The sequence below is a fragment of the Cervus elaphus genome, chromosome 31 (genome assembly GCF_910594005.1).
Source record: "Cervus elaphus chromosome 31, mCerEla1.1, whole genome shotgun sequence".
Lineage (NCBI taxonomy): Eukaryota > Metazoa > Chordata > Mammalia > Artiodactyla > Cervidae > Cervus > Cervus elaphus.
The window spans coordinates 44,985,940-45,005,823 of NC_057845.1; the positions used below are offsets into that span (position 1 = coordinate 44,985,940).

Consider the following 19,884-nt stretch of genomic DNA (forward strand, 5'->3'; position numbering starts at 1 on the left):
CATGCGTGTGTGTGTGCATGCTCTGTCACCTCAGTCGTGTCCGACTCTTTGCGACCTTACAGACAGGACTGTAGCCCCCCAGGCTCCTCTGTCCATGGGATTCTCCAGGCAAGAATACTGGAGTGCGTTGCCATGCCCTCCTTCAGGAGGTCTTCCCGACCCAGGGATCGAACTTGAGTCTCTTACGTCTCCTGCATTGACAGGCTGGTTCTTTATCACTAGTGCCTAAAATAAAATAACATTCCTAAGAAATAAAAAAGGTAGAAAAATTGCATAGTCAGAAAGTATAATTATTTGAAAGAATGTAAACTGCTTTTTATTTTTAAATGATATATATACTTTAAAAATATTCCCTTGTAGAGGTGGTTGTTGTTGTTTTAGTTGCTAAGTGGTATCCATCTATTTTGTGACCCCGTGAACTGTAGCCTGCCAGGTTCCTCTGTCCATGGGACTCTAGGCAAGAATACTGGAGTTGATTGCCATGCCCTCCAGGGGATCTTCCCGACCAGGAATCAAACCCACATCTCCTGTATCTCCTGCATTGGCAGGCAGATTCTTTACCACTGAGCCACCTGGGAAGTCCATGTAGTCTGTAGCAGCTTCAAAAATAAAGTTCTGATTTTTTGTTTTTCCCACGGTCAGGTTTTGGTGGCAGAAGTTTAAATACATTATTTGCTAGACCCATGCCATGCTTTCAGAAGCCCAGCAGAGGGCGCACTGCTCCCGGTATATTTACTGTACTAGTCTTCCTAGGGTTTTTTTTTGTGTGTGTATGTAGCTCAGTACAAAAGGTCTTTGGTTTTATTTTTTAATTGGGCACATTATTTATCAATAGGAGTGGTAAGGAACCCACCCACTAACGCAGGAGACATAAGAGATGTAGGTTTGATCCCTGGGTTGGGAACATCTCCTGAAGGAGGATGTGACAACCCACTCCAGTATTCTTGCCGGGAGAATCCCATGGAAGGAGGAGCCTGGTGGGCTACAGTTTATAGAATTGCACAGAGTCAGACTTAGCATTTACACACACCGTGAGCAGATTATTTTATTTCTGTGTACTTTTTGCCTCTGTATAAAGAGTGTCCAGTTACCCCCTTTTAGGAGCATGTTGTCAATCTACCTAGGGGCTTAGCAGAGTGGAAGAAGCATAGCTTGTAATTTACTGAAATGTCATGTGGAAAAAAAGTGGGGAAGAGTTTAGAGAACTAAGTTAGTGTAAAAATTTTCTAATGTTCCTAACACCAAATCCTATTATTAAAACCAGAAAACACCCGTGAATCCAGAAGGATAAAATAATGTCTGTCTTTGCCTTTACTTGCATATCCTGGATGAGGCTGGCTGATATAGTAGAACCAGCCAGATCTGTAGTAGAATCACATAAAAAATTCTACTTACTTAGAAGTTTGCTGGGAAAGTGTTTGAAGTGGCATAGGTTTTTTAAAACAAAACATTTGACAGAATCCTGATATAGATTTTAATTTTTGCAATTTTACTCTGTTAAAAATCCGAAATTTTGCATTATGCTAACTAAAAAGAAAAAGAGAAAGATTGACATTGATCGTTTGAGGGATGGATGAGTCCCCAGTTAGGATTCCTCTCTAGGCAAGGCCTAAGGGATCTGACTTAATGCTCCATAATCTTGTAGCCTGAAAACCAAGTAGTGACAAAGTAGGCATGGTCATCGGTGTGAGCCGTTCTCTGAGCCCAAGGGATTAAGTGATTCAAATAGAATCTGTTATTTTGGAGTTTGCAACCTAAGGGTGAAGCAGTGAAAAATTAAGAACCTGTTTAATTCTTATTCAGTTTATGTGTCCGTATAACCTGCTTATTATAAGATACCTAATTTATTAATTATCAGTTGTATGAATTAGCATTTATAAGGATATTTCATCTTTAGAAAGCTCTTTGAAATCCCATCTATTTAAAAATTTGCAAATAAAGATGCATGTTGAAAAATAAATGTTCCTAAATTTAAATAAATAAATTAATTCCTTAAATTAAATAAATTTGAGCTTGTACTCTTTTTATTCCTCTTTCAAGTGGTGTCAATATCAAAATGCCAATCAACTCCAGTGGACCTGATTGGGTGACTGTGATCCCCAGGAATATAAAAGGTAAAGAGGAGCGAATGTGATGATTTGTTGTTTTCTTGCTCGGTGTGTTGAGTCTCTGTAGTTTCCCTGAAGATATAAAGCCCCCCTTTAATTTGCCCTGGTTACTACTGGGCGTGGTTTGTGTTCTAACAACCCTTCCAGGTGATTCTGATCCACTGGTCCAGGATATCATTAAGAATAAAAGGATGAAATGTAGAAGATGAAATATATGTGTTTTGTTTTTTTTTGCAGAATAGTTATAATGAGCTATAGTCACTTGTATAAAAGAAGGATGAGCATTATTATTTTTTTAAATTTATTTATTTGGCTTTGTCGGGTCTTAACTGAGGCATGTGAACTCTTAGTTGTGGCATGTGGGATCTAGTTCTCTGACCAGGGATCGATCCTGGGCCCCTTGCATTGGGAGCGCAGAGTCTTAGCCCCTGGACCACCAGGGAAGTCCCAGGGATGAACATTATTAAGGAGCTTACGTATTGGAAGGTGGTCACCCCTTTGGCTCCGATCAGGTGCAGAGGGAAGGTGAGGTCCTTTTAGGTGTTGAAAGCTTGTATGTGGTATCCCACAAAGCAGAAAGTGCAAGCGCTAGTGCCACAAGGATGAGGTGTGGAATACACGTGAACCTACAGTGTGAGTATCGGCCACACACACAGCTTGTGTAAGTGGTGGGGAGGAACTGCGGAGCCCGGACCGTCTAGAGGCGGCAGCCTCTCGGTTCCTACACGTGGCCGATAGGCAACGGTGTGGACCCAACACAGCCGGGTCAGAAGATTTTTTTTTTCCATCAAAAACCTGAAGTCTAAAAAAAAAAAAAAACCTGAAGTCTTAATTTTTGAATGTGCATCTCCAGATTTCAAAACATTGGCATCCTGTTAAAAACTTAAAAAAAAAAAAAAAGTGTGTGGGCTAAATAAAACTTGTGGTCTCGATGCAGGCAGGACCCTGCCAGTCTGTATTTCTGGTGTTCACTGTCAGTTGCCACAAGAAATCCCCATCTTTTCCTCATGAAGAGCTGTATTCGATTTACTTGAACCCAATGAGTTCCTAATTTTAGAGGATGCAAATGTGAAACATCATGAATGGAAATTGCTTTCCTTTTATCGGCCAGGCCTTCCATTCCACAGTCGAGATGTCAGTAAACATGATATCCCCCAGAGTACTGTATCCCTTACACACTCACATCTGTCACTTCTGGAGGCTCTGACCCACCAACACGTCTGACCCTCTGTTCCACAGCCCTGGTTGTCTAGCTCACTAGTTTCAGTCACTAGTGAGGCTTTTGATGGGTTTTTAGAAGATGAAAGAAGTCATGAACCAGTAGGAGCAGGCTACCCTGGCTTGGATGGGTGCCCTGTGACCCTGTGATGTCCCCAGTGGTCCAGTGGGATGGTCAATGGGAGGAGCTTTTAGATGGTTTGCTTGCACCTGACTGGTCTTAGAGTTCAGCCAGGAAGTGGTCGTGGCTTTGTGCAAGGAGAAATAGGAAGGCCTTCTTAAATGAACAGTGCAAAGAAGTAGGGAAAAACAATAGGATGGGAAAGACTAGAGATCTCTTCAAGAAAACTGGAGAGATCAAGGGAATATTCCATGGGCAAAATAAAGGACAGAAATGGTAAGTACCTAACAGAAGCAAACAGATTAAGAAGAGATGGCAAGAATACACAAAAGAACTGTACAAAAAAGATCTTAATGACCTGGATAACTGCAATGGTGTGGTCACTTGCCTAGTGAAGTGAGTGTGAAGGCAAGTGGGCCTTTGGAAGTATCACTACAGACAGAGCTAGTGGAGGTGATGGAATTCCAGCTGAGCTATTTCAAATCCTAAAAGATGATGCTGTGAAAGTGCCGCACTCAATGTGTCAGCAAATTTGGAAAACTCAACAGTCGCCACAGGACTGGAAAAGTTCAGTTTTCATTCCAGTCCCAAAGAAAGGCAATGCCAAAGAATGCTCAAACTACTATATGATTGCCCTCAGTCTGCTTGCTGATAAGGTTATGCTCAAAATCCTTCAAGCCAGGCTTCTAACAGTACATGAACCGAGGACTTCCACGTGTACATCTTGATTTAGAAAAGGCAGAAGAACCAGAGATCAAATTGCCAACATTTCTTGGATCATAGAGAAAGCAAGGGAATTCCAGAAAAAATCTACTTCTGCCTCATTGACTATGCCAAAGCCTTTGACTGTGTGGATCACAACAAATCGGAAAATTCTTAGAGATGGGAATACCAGACCACCTTATCTGTTTCCCGAGAAACCTGTATGTAGGTCAAGAAGCAACGGAACTGGACCTGGAACAATGGACTGGTTCAAAGTTGAGAAAGGAATAAGAGAAAGCTTTGTATTGTTACTCTGTTTATTTAACTTATATGCAGAGTACATCATGTAAAATGCACGGCTGGATGAAGCACAAGCTGGAATCAAGATTGTGGGCAGAAATATCAACAACCTCAGATATGCAGATGGTACTGCTCTAATGACAGAAAGTAAAGAGGAACTAAAGAGTGTCTTCATGAAGGTGAAAAAGGAGAGTGAACAAGCTGGCTTAAAGCTCAACCTTCAGAAAACTAAGATCATGGCATCTGGTCCCATCACTTCATGGCAAATAGAAGGGGAAAAAGTGGAAGCAGTGACAGATTTTCTTTTCTTGTGCTCTGAAATCACCACAGATGGTGACTACAGCCATGACATTAAAAGACACTTTTAATTTCATATTAAAAGGCAGAGACATCACTTTGCCAACAAAGGTGCATAGAGTCAAAGCTATGGTTTTTCCAGTGGTCATGTATAGATGTGAACTTGGACCATAAAGAAGGTTGAAGAATTGATGCATTTGAATTGTGGTGCTGGAGAAGACTCGAGAATCACTTGGACTGCAAGGGGATCAAACCAGTCAGCCTTAAAGGAAATCAACCCTGAATATTCATTGGAAGGACTGATGCTGAAACTGAAGCTCCAATCCTTTGGCCGCCTGATGTGAAGAGCCAATTCATTGGAAAAGACCCTGATGCTGGGAAAGATTGAAGGAAGGAGAAGAGGGGGATGACGGAGGATGAGATGATTGGATAGCATCACTGACTCAGTGAATTTGAGCAAACTCTGGGAGATAGTGAAGGGCAAGGAAGCCTGGCATGCTGCAGTCTGTAGGGTTGCAAAGAGTCTGACACAACTGAGCCACTGAAGCAACTAAGATTTTGTTTAGAGAAAAGAAAGATTCAGTAACCAGTAAGGCTTTGATGGGTTTTTAGAGGAAGAAAGAAACCATAAATCAGTAGGAGCAGGGTACCCTGGCTTTGAGAAAAGTGTTTCAGAGCAGGTCAGCAACTGGAAAGAAAAGAGAAGGACAGTTACTTTGTGTAATAAATAACAAAGTCCAGCATGGGGGAATGTCATCGATGTTCAGCCTAGTGACCAGCAGAGGGCGCTCAAAGATCCTCAATGAAGGGCTCCCAGTCTTACTGGTTTCATTGCTTTTCCCTCCGTCCTTGCCTTCCTCCCTAATTCCGCCATTCCCTTTGTCCTCTTTTTAAAATGTCTTGTTTTCTGTTTGTTTGAGACTTAGATAAGAGTCGTGGAAATAGTACCAAGTTCCTGTGTAGACGTCACCCAGTTTCTCCTTATCGCTGACTTCTTAAGAAATCACAGCTGTGCCTGGTCGCTTAGTCACGTCTGACTCTGCGTTCCCATGGACTGTCGCCCTCCAGGCTCCTCTGTCCATGAGGATTCTCCAGGCAAGAATACTGGAGTGGGTTGCCATTTACTTTCCCAGGGGATCTTCCTGACCCAGGGATCGAACCCAAGTCTCCTGCATTGCAGGCAGATTCCTTACCCTCTGAGCCAGCAGGGAATCCCAAGAATACTGGAGTGGGCATCCTATCCCTTCTCCGAGGGATTTTCCTGACCCAGGAATCGAACCTGGGCCTCCTGCGTTGCAGGCGGATTCTTTGCCAGCTGAGCTACCAGGGAAGCCCAAGAAATCACACAACACTTAGCGAAAATAAGAATGGAACATCCGTGTAACATTATTGATTAAACTATTGGGTTTTATTTGGATTTCATCAGTTTTCCGACAGATGTCCGTTTTTTGGTTCCAGAATGCAGTGCGGACCCCACATTGCATTTAGTTGTACGTTTCCTTAATCTCCCCACTGGGGCAGATCCTCAGACTCTTGTCTTCCATGACCTTGACACTTCTGAGGAGCACTGGTCAGATATTTCTTTTTTTTTTTTTTTTTAAGGTGGTTTTTAGCTTATGTTTTATATATGAAAACAATTTAGCTCATGTCACACAAAACAAAAGCAGGTACAACAGTGAAGATGAATCATGAAAACCAGATCAATTATTTTTAGCATGTCTCTTAACTTTTCATTCCCCTGGCTTCTTGTCTTCTGTGCTTGAGTCTTAAACAGGTAACCACTTGAGGGGGTGCCGGCGATAAATGGGCTATGGAGGAAGTGTCAGCAAACACGAAAAAGCAAATCCAGCCATAACTATATAGACAGTCCACCCGAACTGTTCAGCTAGGTACCCGTAGATAAATCCAACTATTGCAGAAAAAAGAATAATTCCCTGAAACATCTGTTCAGCTAGCTTCTGGCCCTTGTAATCCATTTGCGTGGGCAGTGAGCTCAGATGCTCCAACATGTCTGGTTCTGAAGGCGGGCGGCAGAGCACGGGCAGCCAGGACTCAGGGATCCTAGGGTCTGGGCTCAGCTTCTGCTGACAGGTCCAGTTCCGTGGGACTGACGAGTGGAGGGTTCCAGATATTTCTTAGACTCTGCCTGAACTTGATTTTGTTTCATGTTTTCTTATGAGTGGGATGAGGTTATGCATTTTTGGAAAGAATAGGACAGGCATGATGCTGTATCCTTCTGTGGAGGTACATGATGTCCATATTGCTAACGATACCTTGATCACCTGGTCTAAGTGGTGTCTACCAGGTTTTCCACTGTAAACTAATTATTTTCATCTTTGTATTTACATGATATTCTGGGGAGATACTTTGAGGCTGTGGGAGGCTAAATAATGGCCCCTAAAGACATTGTTGTTCAGTTGCTCAGTCATGTCTGACTCTTGGCGACCCCATGTCCATCGAATCAGTGATGCCATCCAACCCTCTCATCTCTTCGGTCGTCCCCTTCTCCTCTGCCCTCAATCTTTCCCAGCATCAGGATCTTTTCCAATGAGTCGACTCTTTACATTAGGTGGCAGGTGGCCAGAGTATTGGAGCTTCAGCTTCAGCATCAGTCCTTCCAATGAATATTCAGGGTTGATTTCCTTGAGGATGGACTGTTTTGATCTCCTTGCAGCCCAAGGGACTCTCAAAATGTCCAGATCTTAATCCCTCAAATTTGTGGATGTTATATGTTATATGGCTAAAGAATATGTTATATGGCTAAAGAAACTTTGCCAGTGTGATTAAGTGAAGGTTTTTGAGCTGGGGAGAGAGTATCTGGATTATCTGAGTGGGCCCTAAACGCAGTTGCAAGTGTCATTTTAAGAGGGAGGCTTCCTACAGAAGACAGAAGGCCATGTGAAGATGGAAGCAGAGAGAGATTTGAAGATGTCATGACCTTGGCTTTAGTAATGGAGAAGGGGACCATGAGCCACAAAATGCAGCTCTAGAAAAGGCAAGGAAACGGATTCTTCCCTAGAGCCTCCAGAGAGAGTGTGGCTCTGCCCACAGCCCGGTGATACTGAATTTGGAGTTCTGGCCGTCAGTTCTGTAAGACAATACATTTGTGCTGTTCTCAGCCCCTAAATTTGTGGTAATTTGTTACAGCAACCACAGGAAATTAACAATACAGAAGCTCTGTAAAACATTCTGTGCTTGTTTAAACTTTCATCTCCTGACTTTAGCATTCATCACCCCGTCGTCCCTGTAGCAGTTACTTCAGTTCTAATGATGACCTGTGCTCTCTCTCATTCTTAAGACCTTTATTAATTGGAATTTTTTTGTAAGGAAGAGTTGTCCCTTCTTTATCATTTATTAATTTCATCAATATAGGCTCATGACTATTTCAACTATTTCTTTGAGTTATAATCCAATTCAATTGTTGTTCAGATTGTTCCAGTTTTGGTAATCAGGAACTTTTTTAGCTTGACTCTGTGCCCTTTTGACAATGCTTTCATTCTTTTAATTAATTATTTCTTTCTTTTTTTTTTTTTTTTTTGAGTGCTTCCTTACTCTCCGAAGGCACCGCAAGATATTTCAGGCCCATTTTGTATTTTCTTTGCCTAGGCCATGGAAGGGCTCATAGTCTTTCTACTTTTATTATGTCCACCTATGAATCCTATACTTTGAAGATTTTATTTTCCCTGTGACATGTTGATATTTATTTATTAATTATTACTATTATTTCGACTGTGCTACAAGGCTTGTGGGATCTTTTTTTCCCCCTCTTTTGGTCTCGCTGCACTGTGTGCAGAATCTTAGTTCCTGCCCCAGAGTTCAAACCCTGGTGACAGAGTGGAAGGATCCTCGCCACTGGACGGCCAGGGAATTTCCTTCTCTGTGTGTGGAATTAACAGTCCCTTAGTTAATTGATTTTCCTCCTCAAGCAGTCCCGTGGATTACTCGGGATTGCCAGTGCCATGCCCCTGCACGGACCTGATTCCAGCACAGAAACATAACTTTCAGTCAGACTAGACTACCTTATTAAAGCCCAGTGTCTGATTTCTGACAGGCTTTCCCAGGGTCAGAATTGTTGCTGGATTTTTACAAGCACCAGCATTGTGGTCCTCAGACCACTAGCCTAATGTCTCCGACACTGTGATGGCTTCTAACCTCATCAACAACTTAACTAGAGCTCATGTGTTAGGGGGAGCGTAATGCAAGTTTAGTATATAACTAGATCTAATAACAATAGAATAAATATCAACATCTTTATAGCTTTCTACTGTTTTTCTCTATTGAAATGTGTCTTACAGGCAATAGGGCACACAGATATGAGGCATATAGCACAGTGGAGTTTACATCTGTGCGTATCTTTGTAGGGTGACTCCCAGTGATCCGTGCCCTTCAGTTGTATGACAAAGTTGACTTAAAAAAATGGGAGAGAGATTATCCTGGGTGGATCTGACCTAACCATATAGGTCCTTAACAGTGACCTGGTTCTTCTAGAAGAAAGAAATTGAAAGCGTGAGAAGGATTTCAGGCGACAGAGATTCTTCATTGCTGGTTTTAAAGATGAAGGAGGCTACCGGGCAAGGAAGGCAGGCAGCTTCTAGGAGCTGAAGGTCATTCCCTGGTGGACAACCAGCAAGGAAAAGAGAAACTCAGTCTGACAACTGAAAGGAACTGAATTTAGCTAACAGTTTGAGTGAACTTGATAGCAGACTCTTCTGCAGAGCCTTCAGAAAGGAGTCCAGCCCTGCTGGCATCCTGATTTCCATCTGTGAGATCCTCAGCAGAGAACCCCGCCATACGCACAGCCCAGACTCCTGACCTGCAGAGCTGTGGGAAGATAAAGGATCCTTGTTGTGAAATGTAATTATTAAACTTTTGTGCTGGGTCTTCGTTAGTGTGCACGGGCTTTCTCCAGTTGTGAGCAGGGGCTTCTCTTGTTGCAGTGCTCGGGCCTCTCGTTGCAGAGCCCTGGCTGTCGGCGTGCGTGCTCGGCAGCTGTGACGCATCGGCTTAGTTGCTCCACGGCACGTGGAATCGTCCCGAGAGAACCTGTGTCCCCTGCACTTGCAGGGTTCTCATCCACTGTACCACCAGGGAAGTCTGCCCCTTCTTTTTAAGCCATTAGGTTTGTGTTGACTTCTTGCATACATAGCAATAGAAAATGAATTAATCAACTACTACCCAGATCAAGATATAGAGTGTTTATAGAACGTCCAGCATATTTCTAGCACTCTAGTATAGCCCCTTACGGTGAAAAATGCGTTTCCGCACATCGTAGTATTGAATTTTCACAACAACCCAGTAAACCAAGGTCCTCAGATATATAGATGACACCACCCTTATGGCAGAAAGTGAAGAGGAACCAAAGAGCCTCTTTAAAGTGAAAGAAGAGAGTGAAAAAGCTGGCTTAAGCCTCAACATTCAAAAAACGAAGTTCATGGCATCCAGTCCCATCACTTCATGGCAAATAGATGGGGAAACAATGGGAACAGTGACGGACTTTATTTTCTTGGGCTCAAATTCACTGCCAATGGTGACTGTGGCCATGAAATTACAAGATGCTCTGCTTGCTCCTTGGAAGGAAAGCTATGGCCAACCTAGACAGCATATTAAAAAGCAGAGACACTACTTTGCTGGCAAAGGTCTGTCTAGTCAAAATGGTTTTTCCAGTAGTCATGTATGGATGTGAGAGTTGGACCATAAAGAAAGTTGAGTGATGAAGAATTGATACTTTTTAACTGTGGTGTTGGAGAACTCTTGAGAGTCCCTTGGACTGCAAGAAGATCAAACCAGTCAATCCTAAAGGAAATCAGTCCTGAATATTCATTGAAGGACTGATGCTGAAGCTGAAGCTCCAATACTTTGGCCACCTGATGCAAAGAACTGACTCATTGGAAAATACCCTGATGCTGGGAAAGATTGAAGGCAGGAAGAGAAGGGGATGACAGAGGGTGAGATGGTTGGATGGCATTACTGACTTGATAGATGTGAGTTTGAGCAAGCTCCGTGAGTTGGTGATGGACAGGGAAACCTGACATGCTACAGTCCATGGGGTCACAAAGAGTCAGACATGACTGAGCGACTGAACTGAACTGAAACCAAGGTCCAGGTCCATTGAACTTAGGAAATCAAAGGACTCGTATCCTACACATTGTTGTTGTTTAGTCTCAAAGTTGTGTCTGATTCTCTTGCAACCCCATGGACCCTATCCTGCCAGGCTCCTCTGTCCACGGGAATTCCCAGGCAAGACATAACACCCAGCAGACCTGCTATCATTCGGGAAACAGAAGCCCACTCCTACCACCGTTTCAGTAACGAAATGTAGGTCTCTATAAATGGTGCCACCTCTGCCATCTCCCATCTCCTCAGCTCCCTAAGAAACCTTGGCAGGTCACTCTGACTTGCTTTGTTTACCTTCAAGAGATATTTGGACTAGCATTCTCTGAGGTCCCTTTCAACACCTGAATCTACAGGTATTTCTACCTCAGATGGCATTCTTAGCCTTCCTGTGTAAGATGCTTAGCTTTTAGGGAAAAGAAAGAAAAATCAAATTCTCAAGGTTTTGTAGGGAGAATTCAAGGTCCAGTAAAACCTTTAACCACCGGAATCAGTAAGGAGCTAAGCCCTCCTGAGTTCCCAGCCCCGGACAGGATGTGGCCGGACAGCTGGCCTCACCTCCCGGAGGCGGCTCTCCTAGAGTTCCTAGGCGGGAATCGATTGCCTCCATTTCTTCTTCATCTTGTCCTTCTTTCCCCTCCTTAGTTCCAGTTCCCTGCCAGGAAAATAAAGGGACCTGTGTTTGTACCTACGCGTCCCCACCCTGACTTCACACAGCGTGCCTCTCATACTGCTCTTTCTAAATGGTTTAGGGAAATGTATGTCTGCCCATATTTCTCATTTGGTCCCATTTGTGGCCCAAATAGCCCTTATTATGGCTAATGAATGATATGGAATGATGCTCTTTGGAGGAAAATTTAAGCTATGGGCTTTTAAAGAGAAGCCAAGACATTTTAGAGAAGTAGGGACCTTACTTGCAAATAATCAAAACCATCCCTTCTGATTTTGCATAAAAATCTTTTATGTCTTATAGCCACCTCCGTATAAATTGCCTTCATCAATGTTCAAGATAAACATAAAGTTGAGCAATAACTTGTTTATGTTTTTTAATTATTTTTATTCCACTTTTACAGTACATTAAGGGTTATATTATGAATTTAAGGGGCTTTTATATCTCAGATAGCTTACGTGAAAATTCTTTCTGAGCTCCAAGGAACGCTGACTTTTTACACAGTTCAGACTGCTTGAAATCGTTAGTCAGGAAATGTTTTTGTCCCAGTTGGCCATAAGAGGGCAATGTAGGTACACACATTTCTCTTTAAAATTACCTTTTGTTATCTAGTGCTGCATGTTTAAAGAATTAATGTGAGGTTCAGTAATTGATTTGCTTTGCTTGACTTAACTGTGATAGTAAATATAATTAACATTTGAATGGAAATGGTAATTTTTTCCGGTGTGATATACATGTTTCTTTGTACACTTACTTGGCACAGAATGGCTGAGTGTAACCTGGCGAAAATTGTGACTTTAAAATCACTTTTGATTCCCTTTCCAGTAGATATTTTCTTTGGGCCCCAGGTGTGTGCCCTGGCCTGTGTAACCTTGATGTGTTGATATAATGAGGAGCTTTGAGCAAGATGTGATGACATGGTAATCATCAACATGTAGCATGTTGAGAAATGGCTTTTGAATAAGCCAAACAGATGTTTACCCTACCCCCCAGTTTTCTTTGATAATCACATTTGCCAAAAAAGCATTCACAATGCTGTTTGCTTTTCAATTTAGACCTTGAGCCTGCAAAGAATTTGCAGATGCCTAAGAAAAAGGATTAAATATGCACCCCCCTGTCAGTAGGGCATCTTCTTTGAAGGGAATAAAACCAAAATAACTTTGAGTAATATAGATACTATCAAGAAGTCAAAGAAGGGGGGTGGCTCACCATGAAAGAGCCCACGTATGCAGGAGACGTGGGTTCAGCCCCTGTCCTGGGAGGATCCCACATGCCACGGGGCGGCTGAGCCTGTGTGCGCCAGAACTATGGAGCATGTGCTCTAGGGTCCAGGAGCCAAGCTAGAGAAAAGCCCGTGCAGCGGCGAAGAGCCAGCACTGCCATAAATAAGTAAATAAAATAACAAATGAACTGGAGCAAGCAGACAGGCATTGGAAGGAGGTAGAATTTTTTTTTTTTAATAAAAAAATCAAAGAAGCTGAAAATAGTCACTAGCAGGAGACTTACTTAAATTTCCATTTCTAAGTCATATGAGCACTTGGATTTTGAATTGTGGTTTAACAGGTCAGACTATAGAATTGCTGGATTATGATCAAGATTTGAACCTTGGGGTGTGTAAGGGAGTGATATAAAATGATTGGTGGTTTTTGGAAGATTATAAACTTGAATGATAAGTGTTAGAAATGAATAAATGGACACTTTCCGGGAAAAAAACCTAAAAGAAAATGGCCGGTATCCACAGACACCTTGTTTTGGGAGGTGATGTAGCACAGTGGTTAAGAGCGTGGGCGTGGGGGCTCACCGGCTTGGATTAGATCCTGACTTTGCTACTTGCTGGCTCTGGAACTGAGGTCAAGTTACTTAACTGTTTTGAAAGGTAGGGCCTATCTTGAAGGGTTCTCATGAGCGTCCTATGAGATAATACATTTAATTGCTCAGAACAGTGTCTGGTGCAGAGTAAACTTGCAGGAAATATTAGGCATCCCTGTGGAAGCATGTAAAGTGCTCTGTTTCCACTGAAAAATTCCAGTGGCATTTTCTGAGGGAGGTGTTTGGTAAGAAGGGTGTTGGCTGTCACTGTGAAAGGTGTCCTGGTGCTTGTGTGATCGTGTGTAACTATGCTACAACCATGAGGACACACTGCTGATGCAGTTTCGTTTTTTTTTTTAATTTGGCCACACTGGATCTTAGTTGAGGCATGTGAGATCTAGATCTAGTTCCCTGACCAGGGATGGAACCCCAGCCCTCTGCATTGGGAGCACGGAGTCTTAGCCGCTGGACCCCCAGAGAAGTCCCTGATGCAATTTTATTTTATTTTATTTTTGCAATTTTAATATTATTCATCGTGCATAAGGACTTTTGAACCTTTTGTGTGGTGGAGAGTAATTCTTTGGACCTTGTGTCATTGGTTTGTTTTCTGTGTTCAGCGATGGTTTTCTGAGTTAATATTTGATTGTGGGAGCCATTGATTGAAACTTCTGAATGAGCTGAGAAACAGTAAGGTCTAATACTGCCATGCATATGTAAAATATGAATTTAAGTTATTACTTGCCTCACAGGCATTTGAGTGAGCCATAACTCCAGGCAGTGCTTAGATCTACACATTTCCTTGGTTTTTGCCTGCTTTTATTTTGAGAAAAACATGCTTCATCAGAGGGAATGCTCAATGTCTCCTTTCCCCTTCTGCCCACAAACATCCTCACACCCATTTTAGATCTTCCTGTTATTGTGCAAAGGAGAACTTTTTGTAGGAGAGGGAAAGTCTGGGATTTCTTTGAGATGTGACAGCCGGAAATGTCGCCCATAACCAGCAGGCTAACAAACATAAGAGCATAATTGTGTTTTAACTTGAAATATTTTTTATGTGTGATTTGTTGGAAGGGAATTTCAGAATATCTTCTTTTTTTTCTTTTTTTCCAGAAACCAACAGCCTAGGACTATCTCAAGGTTTAGGAACTTTTCCTTCTGGTTATTATTACAAAGATCAGTGGAGGCCCAGGAGGTTTAAGATGCGCCAGTTTAATGACCCTGACAACATTACCGAATGCTTACAGAGAAAAGTGGTACATTTCTTTGGTGACTCGACAATCAGACAGTGGTTTGAATACCTCACTACATTTGTTCCAGGTTGGTACTTTGCTTTTTGTTTCGTAACTCCCACACATATAAGATCCAGCTCTGAAATAAGCAGAACCAGCCCGGTCCCTGCAGAAAGGCATCAGGTGAGGGAAAACTGCCTTCTCCGAAGGACTGAAGGCGGGTCCTAATGCTGGAGAGATGAGAGAGAGTTCCTGACCCGTGGCGGGGCTGGCGTGCATCCACGCAAGCCCTGGCTGCCTGTTGCAGTTCACACCGCTGACGAGCCGTGTGACCCCGGACGAGTCATCTGCTTCTCAGGGCGTCGTTCTCCAAGCGTGCGATGCGGCGCCGGACACTCACCTCTCAGGTGTCGTCCCTTCTGACCTTCTAGGCTGTGAGATGGGAGCGAACATTTCCAGTTGTTTCTCTCCTAGTTCTGTTTGGTCCTGCTCCAAGTTTATAATCGATTTAAGTGGAAGGAGGCAGACAAACTGTAGTCCGATTTACTGTACCCAGGCAACAGAGTGCCCCTGTGTCCCCACTGGGCGGTCCACGTGTGACCCTGGGATGAGCTGCCTCTCACCAGGGGAGTCTGGCCAGTCCAGCCTTCCTAGCTTCCTGGTCTCGCTGCTGGGCTCTGGGCAGCTCTTCAGACTTGGAATAAACCCTGCTTGTTGGAGGGCCGTCCCTTCCTCTCAGGAGGCCTTTTCCTCTTCCCAGAAAGGGTGTGGATAGAGCGAGGAGGGGCGGATCCAGGGCAGCAGGACTGAAAATCCTGCTCGGAGTTTACAGAGCTGACGAACAACTTTGTTGGAACTGTTTTTTTTTTTCATTTTAAATTAATTTTTATTAGAATGGAGTTGATTTACAGTGTTTCTACTGTACAACAAAGTGAATCAGCTATAATGGACACACAGCCTCTCCTTTTTTAGATTTTTTTCCCATTTAGGTCCCCACAGAGCACTTCGAGTTCCGTGTGTTATACACTAGTTATCTATTTTATTATCTATTGAATTTACTATTTTATTATCTATTGTCACTAATTATCTGTTTTACACAGGTAGTGTATGTCAATATATATATATTTGTCAATCCCAGTTTCCCAGTTCATCCCACTCCCCCATCCCTCCTCAATAGCTGTAAGTTTGTTCTCTGACATCTGTGTGTCTGTTTCTACTTTGCAAATAAGTTCATCTGTACCATTTTGTGAGAACTATTTTTGATGGCTGTTTGTGGACAGGACGTTTCACAAAACAAAATCCCACAGTTGTGAGTGGTTGTGTGTGGTGTTTTTCATTTTTCTCTTCTGTTTATTACATCAACCTAGTTTCAAGTTTCCTTTGAAGGAAAGGAGGAAGTAGATATGACCCCCAAAAGTAGAAAATTAATTATGATTTTGCTTTGCTTTAAAAAAAAAAATTGAAACAGACATAGCAGAGTTCTAGTTGATAAAGGACCAGTTAAGCAGAAGGGAAATTGTTTGTATGGCGTGATGCTAGGCACAGTTTGGTGCTGACCAGGCGGGGCCCCCCAGCAGCTGGTATTTAATGCTTGGTTCTTAAGTTCTGATGAGCTCAGTATTTCCTTTAATAGCAGTGATCACATTGAGTGTCTTGATCATTTTCCACTGTAGCCTTTGCAGACAGATTTTTGCCTGATAAAGCCTTGTGTCAGGGCTTGATCTTAATCTGAAGAAAGAATGGTAAATTGAGCTTTTATGCAGTTTAATTGGGGCCAAGTGCTAAGTAGTAATGAGAATGAGAATTAGGTATGAGAATCTGGAAGAAGAGCCTGGGTGGGACCTCATGGGAAAAAAAGTGAAACCTTAACTTTAACCCTTAAAAGTAAATAATAGGGGACAATTATTGTTTGATGTTACTTCCTCAGAATTGACTGTAAACTCCTTGAGGGCAAGGACTGCGACTTACCCATCTGAGCATTGCTGACTTTTTTTTGTTAAGCTAGGAAACTTATTTATTATTTTACTTTTTTTTCCTTTTTTTTCTTTTTGGCCATGCCATGCAACATGTGGATGTCAGTTCCGCCACCAGGGATAGAACTCCTGTCTCCTTCGGTGGAAGAGTGGAGTCTTAACCACTGGACCACCAGGGAAGTCCTGCCTTGCTGGCTTATAACACATTAGTGCTGGTACAGAACAGATGCTTAGGCAATATTAATTCAGTTGGGTTGCCAATGGCTGCTTAATCTGGTCTGTGTAAGGCACTTGTAGGACTCTTTAGGGATATGACACAGATCCTCTTTCCTCATGGGGCCAATGTTCAGCTGTGAATTATACAGCCTTTTTTAGGGGTAATAAGGGAGGATCATCACTGATTCCTGGAATCATCAGAGGACCTGGACTTGGAAACCCAACTTAGATAAAGGGGAGGGAGTGAAGGGAATTCTCACTTGTGCTTCTGTCTTTGTTATGACACAGAGAGAAGTTTTCTAAGACATTAACAGAGTTTTCCATGCATAGGGTGAAATTGAAAGTCAGAAGAAGCAAGGTTGCTTCTTTTTTTTTGCTTATTATAAAAAGAGGTATTTGGTTACTGTTATGTGTTTGTTAAAAAGCCAAAAGTAATAGTTTTTGACCTGGAAGAAATATTTATCTGTTAGAACAATAATGTGTAAATGTCAAATTGATGTTTAGATATTCAACAGTCAGTCAATGCAAACAGGAAGATTTCTTGGCCTAACAGTTAGAGGTAAACAGGTTATTTTGCTTCTGGGGTCTAGAATCTGTTGCTAATGATATTACTTGTAATTTCATGCTTATGGAGCGACTTAATAAATACGTTAGAATAAAGGTCCACTGAAGCCAAGGGGGGGGCACCAAGGTGAAGTGAAATAAGTGTTTACATTTGTATTGCACCTTTTTGTTGTTTTACTTTAAAAAAAAATTCTTTTTTAATTGAAGGATAATTGCTTTATAGAATTCTGTTGGTTTCTGCCAAACATCAACATGAATGAGCCATAGGTATACACATGTCCCCTCCCATCTCTCTCCCCATTGTTGTTTTACTTTTATTTAAAAAGATTGTTCTTTGAAGCCACTAACTAAAGAATAATAAAAGTATATGGCTTTGTTTAACCGTTCTTATGTGTCTGGTTTTTACTTGTTTCAGATTTAGTGGAGTTTAACTTGGGTAGCCCCAAGAATGTGGGTCCTTTCCTGGCGGTGGACCAGAAGCACAATATCCTGCTCAAATACCGCTGCCACGGCCCACCCATCCGCTTCACGACCGTCTTCAGCAGTGACCTCCGTTACGTGGCCAACGAGCTGAGTGGCATCGTGGGAGGGAAGGACACCGTGGTCGCCATAGCCGTGTGGTCTCATTTCAGCACCTTCCCCTTGGAGGTGTATATCCGGCGGCTCAGGAACATCCGTCGGGCTGTGGTCCAGCTCCTGGACCGAAGCCCTAAGACTGTGGTGGTCATCCGGACAGCCAATGTCCAAGAGCTGGGGCCTGAGATTAGCCTTTTCAACAGCGACTGGTATAACTTTCAGCTGGACACCATCCTTCGGAAGATGTTCTCAGGGGTTGGAGTATATCTTGTTGATGCCTGGGAGATGACCCTGGCCCATTATCTACCCCACAAGTTACATCCAGATGAAGTTATTGTGAAGAACCAAGTGGACATGTTCTTGTCCTTTGTGTGCCCCTTGGAGACCTAGCCTGCCAGAGGGGACTGGAGGAATCACGTTCAGTGACCTTCTCTCTCACCTACACTACAAAAAGATAAACTTTTTTACACAGGTGGCCCTGTGGAGAGATGGCTTCTATATGTATTTAAAATTTAGAAAGGAGCTGGACTTCATATAATCATTGTAAGGAGCTTAGAAAATGCAGATTACACTTATATCTACCTATAGGATTTTTTTCCTATCTTGACTTAGCCACGGGTGAGCCATTATTAACAGCATATACACACTATACTGCCCTTGTAACCAAAGATACTAATGAGTGTGTCTGAACTAGCTTCTCTTGGCAGGGGATATTACTGTGCTATGAAGTGTGAAAAATGTTCTGACCTAAGTGGAAGGGGCAAGTTTGGTTGGCAGTGGACTGTAGTTTATTTGGTAAAGGAGCATATTTGCATGAATAGCATAATTGGCCCACCTTCAGCGGAGGCGAACTTAACCCCAGGCGTGCAGTCAGCGGCTCCTGTGATACATTGAAGACAGCTGTGTCTCAAGAGTTTCTTTTGATGATCCAGTTTTTTTTTCTGAATTACTTGAAAAGGCCAGTATCCTTGGTCAGAACTTTCTAATAAGAATATTTACAGTGTCCGACTTTAATCTGGAAAAGAAGCAAAAGGGAAAGCTGAAAGCAGTGTATATAAAATTGATATTTGCATTGGGTGACTGTTACTTACTTGATTCAGCTAAGGATGAATACTTATTCTAAAATAACCACTTTTGGAACTGAAAGGGAAAATATATAAAGGCAGCTTTATTTTTGTGTTCTGAAGTTTGAGGGTTTTAAGAATTGACTTATGTAAAGATTGCTATTGTTTGTTATAAAGTTGTGCAAAGTATTTCCAGCAATACCGAGTGTTTCTTTTTTGGTTGTTATTTTGAATTGCATACCCAAATTAGAAATTAAAATCTAATTAAAAATTAAATTTAGGTATTGAAACCTGTGAAGGGTTGATTTGGGCATAACGTAATGCTTATGCTTGGAAGTAAAAGGTGCTATTCTTACTGGCTACCTTAAAATAATTGAATTATCAATTTTATCTGACTGTCTTTATCTTATTAATTTTAAATAAGTTTAAGTTAATGTGTGGCCACTTAGTCCTCTTTTCTTTTTGAAAAGAGTCTAGTTTTATTTATCCCTAAAGGAACGTGTGATGGACATGGATTTGGGTAAATTCCGGGAGATGGTGAGGGACAGGGAAGTCTGGTGTGCTGCAGTCCATGGGGTTGTGAAGAGTTAAACACGACTTGCAACAAAGGAACATATGAAGAAACTGGGGAGGCTTCAGAAGTGAAGAAAAATGCCTAATGCATGAAAAAATACACTCAGAGAATGGGTCAAAAAATCTGAGTTTTTAACTTAAAACAGAGATACTGAGATCTTCCTTTCCTAGCCTTGAGGGCCAGCTTCCAGTTTATAAAATAAATAAATATAATTTTAAATTATTTTCTGAGTCTGAAGTAGGCCAGGTAGTTAAATATATTAATATAGTTGAATTTTAATGGTCTTTAAGCTTTAGAGTGTTTAATGATCATTTATTTGATCAAAATGCAGAATTAGGGAAATTGTGGAGTC

General features: G+C 42.1%; 1 protein-coding gene and 1 pseudogene across 5 annotated transcripts in view; one reads left to right on the top strand and one right to left on the bottom strand.

Annotated features, from left to right (window-relative positions):
• NXPE3 (neurexophilin and PC-esterase domain family member 3) overlaps positions 1 to 19,248 on the top strand; it is a 61,285-nt gene extending 42,037 nt beyond the window's left edge. For all 5 annotated transcript variants that reach the window (XM_043892851.1, XM_043892848.1, XM_043892852.1 and 2 more), the window contains 3 exons: positions 2,041 to 2,114; positions 14,447 to 14,653; positions 17,734 to 19,248. In XM_043892851.1, the coding sequence (XP_043748786.1) occupies positions 2,041 to 2,114; positions 14,447 to 14,653; positions 17,734 to 18,284 (832 nt within the window). In that variant the 3' untranslated portion in view covers positions 18,285 to 19,248. The remainder of the gene's footprint in view (positions 1 to 2,040; positions 2,115 to 14,446; positions 14,654 to 17,733) is intronic.
• Positions 6,447 to 6,842, bottom strand: LOC122687376 (annotated as a pseudogene).
• Positions 19,249 to 19,884: the final 636 nt, after the last annotated feature.